Source organism: Primulina eburnea, chromosome 8 (assembly GCF_022965805.1).
Source record: "Primulina eburnea isolate SZY01 chromosome 8, ASM2296580v1, whole genome shotgun sequence".
Taxonomy (NCBI): domain Eukaryota; kingdom Viridiplantae; phylum Streptophyta; class Magnoliopsida; order Lamiales; family Gesneriaceae; genus Primulina; species Primulina eburnea.
Genome location: NC_133108.1, coordinates 5,788,588 through 5,798,726, shown reverse-complemented (window position 1 = coordinate 5,798,726; position 10,139 = coordinate 5,788,588). Strand labels below are relative to the sequence as shown.

Sequence of the window (10,139 nt, the reverse complement as noted above, 5' to 3'; positions counted from 1 at the left end):
AAATATGGATCGTATATTTTGGCCGTACAACCCACAAGTACAACCTACAAGTATATCGATGGTACCTTTTGACCACTGGAAAGTAAAAACAAATGTAGTGAAGACGTTCAAAAATCAGTGCTAGATCTTAAACAAGCTAAACCTAGGAGTTGTAGCACTCCACGTGTTAAGATACCATCGGATGGAATATGTACATATTGTTAAAGTACTTTAAGATACCATCGGATGGAATATGTACATATTGTTAAAGTACTGTTTTCTTGCACCCAAAACGCAACATAATTTTAAAAATTTTAGTTTTATCGTTCTAAACGTTCTTTGGGCATCATATGATTTATAACATTTATAGGACAATTCCAGCTTTTAAATGGATATATCACTTCTTGTAAATCTCTACGAACAGATATTTCTCCTTTGTATTGTCTAATCAAGTCCACAATCAAAAAACTGGATTCCTTGTTTAGATTCATTAGAGATCTTAAACAATTTTTCGTCGAGACTGAATCGCCAGAGATTCAGAGAACTTGCGGCGATTTGACTGTGGAAGTGGTCGTGAAATTTTTTTTGTGGAAATTCAAGGTGGTCGAAAACTTGGTTGAGGGAGGGAGAAGAAAAATTTTGGTGGACAAAATTATGTGCAAAACTGTCTTATTTTATATAATCTTTAATGAAATATTTATAGACTTTGATTACTGATCACATCAGGAGCTTTTCTCATATTAAGATTTATATATTGATAATTAATTAAAATTATCATGTTATATATATCAATACATCTACACATATGTACATGTATAAATATATATGTAAAATTATATAACTATTATTTAATTTATAAATTAATTGTTAATAAATTAATTAATTAGTTCTAGACCCTTTTAGAATATTCGATGAAAATTATGTATATATAGTAGTCACCACTATTAACATTATTATTTAATAAGTAGATTTTAAATTTACTAAATAAATAATTATGAACTCATTATAACCACAATCGACGATCAGACAATGTTGATATAACGGGGGTACAAATCTTGTTCATATAATGAAAATTGAAAATTTCAAAGATCAAGTTTCCACTGATCCATTTTTGGCATTGAACTCCTTTACCAAAACAGACAGTTCCACTCCCATCACTTAATTAATAGTTGAACTAACTTCCACAATTTCCATACGTGGAATCCACTTATAAACTCATTTTTAAGTAATCTATTTGATCTTCATCAAACTACAGTCGCCAAATCCAACTCCTTGAACTTGACTATCTCGACGGGAACACAGTATTTGATACTTGTGTATCCATCAATGATTCAAGAATATAACTAGTCGTTGGTTCACAGCTTCTTGTGATTCAGAATACCATATATTCTTGTTCGACCTTATCTTAATTTGTCACATTCTTTTCATCAACCCCTTGATCAAGAATGTTAAAACTCAAGTCTGAATGCACCCATCAAATCATGATAAAAACATATAGTAGCATCGTCCCATGGTCCCCCGAGATATAACTATTAGTGACTACAAGAACCTTAAGTTATTATTAAAGTACAATATAGTCTCTTCAACTCATATATCTCAATCGAATATTCAACCATTGGTATATCAAAAGTTGCATATATATTCGATAACGATGTAATGTATCTTTAAGTAATAACAGTGACATCGTATGTGCACTAGGAAAACACATTTCCCTAAAATACAGTTCTTGCTCTGGCCAAAGTCTCCTTGCACTATTTACTCATCACATCACATAGATATCTTCACTCGTATGCAAACGGTGAATCCTCGACAACAATGCATTTGATTCTACATATTTCAAACTACATCCAACATCACCATCTGATGACCCTCGGTAGAGTCGGTAAACGAATCAAATTGCATGCTAGTGTAGAGCCTCTACATTGTCTCAGGTCAAATGACTGATGGTTGTTCAGTACATCATCAAATGACCACTTATCTATATGTATGGAGATCTCCAAATCCTTATCAATTAAACATGACGTTCATATCACATATGTTAGTCTCAAACTCAAACTATCTTTATCCTTATTTTAGGCGGCTGATTCGACTAAGAATCTATTTAGAATATACGTTACACTTCCTAATGAGTTTCATGATCTTACATTGAGATGTAGACCTCATGATACCATTTTCATGTTCAAAAACTTTATCTATGCAGCTTTCTTTAGTATACAAATAAAGTAAATATCATAACTGGATATAACCGTAAAATATTATTAAATTAAATATTGTTTTTACATAAAATTCAATCAAGCCCAAGTCATAAGTTGACTCACTGGGACACCTACTCTAATCTCTCACTTGCCCTATAGCCAACTATCCCTAGATTTTAGACTCATTGTTTCAGGATGTTTATCAAATAATGGTCCTGGCAGGGCTTTGTCGGTGGATCATCAACTTTATCTGCATAGATGACTCTCTCTACTGATATATCTTATTTTCTCACAATATCTCGGGTTATGTGGAATTTCCTCACTATATATTTGGATCGATGATGAGACCTCGGTTTCTTTGCCTGTGTAACGACACTGGTGTTGTCGCAATAGATCGGTACTGGATCAACAGTTTGAGGAATAACACCCAACTCTTGAAAGAAATTCCTCATTTAAACCGCCTCATTTGATGCACCTAATGCAGCTATCTATTCGATCTCAATGTTTGAATCCGCTGTAGTGTCTTTCTTGGAACTCCTCGAGAGACACCACCACCATTGAGCTTGAATACAAATTCAGATGTTGATTTGAATCATCCACAATTGATTGAAAGCTATAATCAATATAATCTTTCAATTTTAATTATTTTCAACTAATTAAGATGTCCTTGATGACTTTCCAATGCAATGAACCAGGATTCGATTGATATCTGCTTGTAACACTCAGTGCATATGCAATATCAGGTCGAATAGATATCATATCATACATTATACTGCCTATAACAGACACATATGCAATGCAATTCATGGTTTTTATCTCATCATCAGTCTTAAAGCATATAGACTTGGATAGAATCACACCATGACACATTTTGAAATAACTTATCTTGGACTCCTTTACAGACAATTTCATCGGTATGATATCGATATAAATAGATTGTTGAGCCCTAGCATTTTTTTCTATCTATCCCTATAGATATGTATTTCTAATACATTGGATATTTCTCGTCCATATCCACCATAGAGAATTTACTAGCTAATCATACTTTAGTTGACTGCAACATCCCTGCATCTTTCTCAATGAGTAGTATGCCGTCAACATAAAGTATTAAGAATGTCATTATACTCCCACTAAGCTTCTTGTATACACAAGGTTCCTCGGGATTCTTGACAAAATCAAACTCTTTGATAATGTTGTCAAATTGTAGGTTCCACCTCTTTGATTCCTAATTGAGTCCATAGATGAATCTATAAAGTTTGCATACTTAATGTTCAATTCTTACTGATGTGAATCCTTCATGTTGAGACATGCAAATTTCCTCCTTAATGTCACTATTAAGGAACGATGTCTTCACATACATTTGTCAAATTTCATAGTTACACCATGCTGTTATGGCTAGCAATGGCTCCTCCAAAACTCGACCATTACCAACCACCTTGTGAGGTGTCCATGGCCGAGAACCACCCTTCTACCGTTGTGCACCGTCGATGTCCTGCTGCACAACCGTCCGATTCCGACATCTTCCGGTTGTTGATTTTCAACGCAAAATTCTTCAATATTTTCTAATGCGAATTAAAAAAGGAACACAATTTTCGATCGTGAACTTAATAGGACGATTGAAGAACGATGTACGATTCGACTGATTGTCCGTATGGAGATACACGAAGAGATATCACCGCCTAAACACCGAAATAGTTGGTGCTAAGCGTTAATCGCTAAAGGTAAATCATCTAAACATCGTATGCATGTATTTATAAATCATACGAGACCCAATTCAAGTTTTGAATACCAAAACATAAATTTTTAAACTTTTTATATGTTTTGGATACGAAAAAAACAATGTTCTAACAACAAAGTCCATATGTTGTTGGCCGCAGCATCGAATTTCCTTATTTTCTTATTGATGTACATAACTTCATAATAACAAAAATTCCGAGTCTAACTTCCGATCATTTATCTGACCAACATGACATAGAATATAGCATTTGATTACGTGTGTCCATCATGGATCTACCCCTACTGCTATTTATACATAGGTATACGAAGGTTGCAGCACTAAACCTTAGCCAAGAACTCATGTTGTCCGCCATTTTAACCTCGATCCCATGTCGGTATTCCCTTGTTTGTTTTTCACCCTTTGCGCCTTTTTCTTAATCTCAGTTATAATAATAACAGCAGCATATATCAATACAAGTGAGCCCACGGCATCTTGGGAAAGACTACTTGGTTTAAACGGAAAGTAGGAGAAAAGGAGCCTTCGAGGCTTTGTGGGAATCATCCCTCTACTGTTCTTGCTATATATAAACATCTCATCACAATTCTTGCTATCTGTGAAAGCTTCGAGAGATCCTCTTCTGTAATCTTACACAAAATACAATGTCGTTTTCGTACTTGAAAAACTTCACAAAACAGTTCTGTGTGGAGGACTTTCAATCCAGCGAAGGAACTCAAAGTGGTTTCTTCTCTTGCGATCTCCTTCCACCCCTTGGAGAGAGAAGCAACAGAGCTACAATACTTCGAAGATACATCGTGTCCCCATTCGATCCCTGTTATCGGTTATTATCTTTCTTCGTCTCTCAATCCTCCGGAAAAGAAAGTTGCACATAAATATATTAGAATTCATGAATTCAGTAGCACTTATTTCCGACCGTTTGTTGTTTATTTTCCAGGGCCTGGGAAATGTTTCTGATTCTTTTGGTCATCTACTCAGCCTGGATTTCTCCATTTGACTTTGCATTTCTATCTTACAAACGAAATGGCCTTCTCGTATTCGACAACATTGTCAATGGTTTCTTCGCTGTTGATATTGTACTCACCTTCTTCGTGGCATACCTGGACGGCCAGTCGTATCTCCTCGTTGATGATCGTGGTAAAATAGCATTAAGGTAGAGATAAGCATGCATTCATTACGTAATCGTGAATATGGAGTCCAGAAATCTTTCAGCACTACAACCTTGAACCATAATTGCTAACACTTCTTATTTTTGCCAACAGGTATCTGTCGACCTGGTTCATTTTAGATGTTTGCTCAACTGTACCATTTCAATTTCTCGGTGCTCTATTCACGGATCAAAATGGTGGACTGGGCTATGAACTGTTAAGCATGTTGCGACTTTGGCGTCTTAGACGAGTCAGCTCCATGTTTGCAAGGTTCCACGCCACTCTCCCTTCGATTTTCTTGAAACTTTTAGGATCACTGATACAGCATGCAGTAAGGTTAAAAGTTATATCTATTTCTCCTTGTTTCAGGCTTGAAAAAGACATCCGGTTCAGCTATTTCTGGACTCGCTGCACTAAACTCATCTCTGTAAGGGACTATTACTTCTGTATAGTGAATCCTCACGCTTAGCATGAATATCTAATATTGACACAATGTCACTGTTCTTGATCATATTCAGGTGACATTGTTCGCGGTACATTGTGCAGGATGCTTCAACTACTTGATAGCGCATAGATACCATGATCCATGCAAAACTTGGATTGGAGCAGTATATCCAAATTTCAAGCAAATGAGCCTTTGTGATAGATATGTAATCTCACTGTATTGGTCCACAGTAACACTAACTACAACAGGTTATGGAGACTTACACCCTGAGAACACGGAGGAGATGCTGTTTTCCATTTTCTTCATGCTGTTCAACCAAGGATTGATAGCTTATCTCATCGGAAACATGACAAACCTCGTCGTTCACTGGACCAGCCGCACCAGAAACTTTGTATGATCTGTCCCCCTCCCTCTGTATATGTGCTGTATTCGAGTGTTTTTGGAGCGAATTTTTACAGATTTGTTTCTATACCGCAGAGAGATACCGTTAGAGCTGCTTCAGAATTCACGAAGCGAAACCAGCTTCCTTTGCAAATTCAAGATCAAATTTTGTCCCATATATGTCTCAAATTCAAAGCAGAAGCATTGAAACAGCAAGAGGCCATAAATGGGCTGCCAAATGCTATTCGGGCAAGCGTTGCACGTTATTTGTTTTATCCTGTGGTTCAAAATGCCTATATTTTTGATGGAGTTTCACAGGACTTCCTTTTTCAATTGGTACCATTTCTTCTCCAGTAAAATAATCGTCCAGCTTTCTTTATAAAGAACCAAAGGAAACATATTAATCCTGGATTTTCTTGAAAGATCCCGGAAATGGAAGCCGAGTATTTCCCTCCTAAAGAAGATGTTATTCTACAAAATGAATCTCCAACAGATGCATATATAATGGTCTCGGGAGCTGCGGTAAGCTACCAAATCTCATATAAATTACAAAAAATGGTCGCTTTATGTTTATTTTCTGAACGTGGCGATGGTTGGCAGGATTTGATTGCAGATACCAATGGCCAAGATCAAGTAAGAATCATCAAACCAATACATTTGCCACACACACACACACACACACACACACACACACACACACATATATATATATATATATATGACATCGTGTATAAATTACAGCAAATACTTTCATATATATATATATATACAGATTATGGGAAAGGCATCCACCGGGGATATGTTTGGAGAAATAGGAGTTTTATGTAATATGCCTCAGCCTTTTGGTGTTCGAACAACTGAAATTTCGCAAATACTACGGCTGAACAGAACCACATTTATCAACACTCTTCGAGAAAATCCCGTGGACGAGAGCATTGTCATGAACAATCTTTTTCGGGTACTTATTAACCATTGGCACTGTACATTTCTTAGATATCCTTTCTTGAATCAACGCTTATCTGCAATAACTACTTTCTGGTTCTTTCAAAGCACAAAGCACGGAGAAGTTTCAATGATATTGAAGGCCAACACGATGCAAGCTTGATCCTAAATAATTGCCTCAACAGAGAAACGGGAGAATTCAAAAGTCAAACCAGAGAACAATTCATGCCCTTTGGGAACACAACGAAGTTTGAAGCAAAAGCAGACATTTCCAATTCAAGATTCATCAACGGAAGTGAAATCGATGTGCACCCACTGTCCTCTCATGAAAATGAAAATAAATCAAACAGGGCCACGAATTATGCCGATGATAATACACACGTTAGCTCCACCAATTCCACTCATCCTTCTTCCATAGATGTAACAAATTCCGCCAGGAAAAGAGTCACCATACATATGAAGTTTGGAAAGAAGAAATGTCCACAGAACAAGCCTGCAAAGCTAATCATTCTACCCGATTCGCTCAGAGAACTGTTCATAATAGCAGGTACGTGTTGTTTAGAACTTGCTGTACATTGAACTGTACCTGATATATCTAATCATCCCTCCTTGCGCAAGAACAGGCAAAAAATTTGGAGATGACAAGCTCACAAAAGTAGTAAACGCAGAGAATGCAGAAATAGATGACTTGAGAGTAATACGCGATGGTGATCATTTATTTTTTCTGCCAAGCCAAGATGCAGGCAAAGAATGATGTCCGATAGCTAGAAGTAACAACTATAACTCGTGGGAAACCGGAAATTACGAAAGAAGTCTATAGTATATAGTTATACCAAAACATAGCTTAAATCGATCATTGTCTTCTGTGGAGGAAATCATGATGAAGAGAAATTGGTGGTACTCCGTTGAATATCCGATAAGATTAATATGAATATGCTGTTTTCTTAGATAGATTTTTATCCTCTTTTTTGTAATTTAAATAAGGGATAGATTATGGTGTTTTTTTTTTTCATTTCATGTATATATGTAGTTTGTACATTACGAGATAAAGAAGAAATAAGATTTCTCTTTCAGCCCATATTTCTTCTACATAAATCTACATGGTATCTGATTGAATGGTCTCGGGTCAATAAAATATATATGATTCATTTAAAATTTAATTAAATAGAAGGGAGTTTGATTTTTTTTAAATCAAGAAACAGAGTTGACTTTTTTAGGTATGTGAGATCATTGATTAGCTCTATTAATTAGTTAGGTTAAATTTTTGAATTTTTCAAAAAATATTTTTTAATTGCTCTCGTCCGCACGTTCGGTTCAGTTGTTTATCTCTTTTTTATTCAATTTGTTTTTCTTTTCATTTCTCTAGTTTTGTGTTCCCTCAAATGAAACAGAACAAAATATAATCAAATATCATTTGAAGATTTGTAAGAGAAGTAGGTATTACAAAATTTGTATAACAGTAATATTGTAACAATTTTACAGAAATCAGTTTCTTTTGAGATTGTGATACGTTTATTGGGCAAAAGTGTGAGTGAGTCGAGTAGTGGATTTAATGGGTCGAGCAAGGTTGAGTGGGTCGAGCATGAGTGTAGTGGGTTGAGTAGGGGTCGAGTCTTGTTGCATATTTCAAATGGGGCATGGGTTGAGTGGGTCGAGCATGTAGCATATGTTAGTATTGCCCCCTGTGATCAATAGAAGACGTGGAAGAAAAAACAAGACAAATTTTCTTCTATTGGAGAATTTAGTATAAGATCTGGTTGAATGATATGCAATTTGTTTGAATTTAAATAAAAATTGATTTTATTAATGTGTTGAGTTTTGTCTTTCTCTTGACAGAGATTTTAATGTGTTTGTGGTAGACTGTGTCAAGTGGGTGGAGTGCGTTATTGTAATGTGTTTGTGGTAGAGTTTGTGTGAAGTGTAGGTAGAGTTTGGGTGGAGTGAGTTATTGTATTGTATTTCTGGTGGAATGGGTCCATGAATGGAGTTTGGGTAGAGTGGATGGAGTTTTGGGTTGAGTTGATGCATTTTGGGTGGAGTGGGTCGAATTTGGGGTTTGAGGTTTAGGGTTTAGCGTTTGGGTCGATTTTGGTTCGAGCAAATAATTTGAGTCGAGATTGAGTCTAATTGTTAAACATGCTAACACATAAACAATTTATATTTACGTTAAACATTTTAATATGCGATAAATAGAAGATTAAAATTGATAATCAAAAGATACTAATTGAGTTAACATAAAAATTGATAATGTTGTAATATATAATTAACATCTAATGATGATGACATAAAATATAATTAAAATGTATCTCAAGTATATAAATAATTTATAATTATGTAAACATTTTAATATGCAATATGTATTATAATTTAAGTAAGTTGTTAAAAGATATTTATGAAAATGATAACGTTATAACATCATCATAAATGCTACCAAATGTTAAGTTTTTTAGTCCAGCCTAATGTTAAAAATGTATCGTTTAGTCGAGCCTGATGTTAAGATTTAATGCAAAGACACTCACTCGACCAATCGAGCATACTGTTTGAATGTTTAATGTATCTCAATGAGTCGAGCCCCAATGTTTAGTATCTTGAGCGTAGGTCGATGGGTCTCATTTTTAGTCGTGAAAGCGTGCGTCGATGGGTCGTAAAGTTAACTTACAATCAAAGAATTGATTCATTCCAAGTTTTGTGGAAAAGTAAATCTGTAAAAAATATGTTATTAATTGTAAAAATTAAAATTGTTTTGTGTTATAGAGTAAAAAAATTGGGTCGAGGCTCGACCCAATGTCTCGACCAAACATCAAGCCTCGACCCACCACTCGGGTCGAGTTCTTAGCATCGGGTCGATCGACCCGATGTAAAGAACTCGACCCACTTCTTACAAGCTCGACCCAATGTTAAGTTTCGACCCAAAATTCGTTGTGTGTGTGTTGTGTGTCGAAATCGATCTATTAGGATGGGCAACAGCTCGAACAAGAAACCAACAAATAGATCTACACTCGAAGAACCTGCTAACCTTGAGTAGAGCTCGACCCAATCAAAAAATTAGTGGTAAAAATCAAAATAATAAGTTGATTGTCTCGTTGGATTTACTCTGTATCAATATCTTGTAGACTCATTGTTACAACGTGTATAGTGAAAAACAAAACAACTTTTAAAAAAAATGATGAACGTAGTGATGTGAGAACCCGAATTTCCAGCAAAAGCATTTCAGTAAGCAATGCAAAATTCCAGCAGAAGCTAGCAATTCCAGCATCAAGCTAATATTTCAGAAGTTGATATTTTCCAGCAGAGCAGACATGTAATTTCCAGCAGAC

General features: G+C 35.5%; 1 protein-coding gene across 1 annotated transcript; it reads left to right on the top strand.

The window, feature by feature from the left end:
- Window positions 1-4,244: 4,244 nt before the first annotated feature.
- Window positions 4,245-7,618, top strand: LOC140838693 (potassium channel KAT3-like). The gene is made up of 11 exons (XM_073205181.1): window positions 4,245-4,729; window positions 4,844-5,059; window positions 5,169-5,324; window positions 5,424-5,481; window positions 5,573-5,890; window positions 5,977-6,216; window positions 6,304-6,402; window positions 6,481-6,513; window positions 6,653-6,838; window positions 6,931-7,369; window positions 7,446-7,618. Exons 1-11 carry the CDS (start codon window positions 4,551-4,553, stop codon window positions 7,574-7,576), a joined length of 2,055 nt encoding a protein of 684 aa, XP_073061282.1. The 5' UTR covers window positions 4,245-4,550; the 3' UTR covers window positions 7,577-7,618.
- The last annotated feature ends 2,521 nt before the right edge of the window (window positions 7,619-10,139 follow it).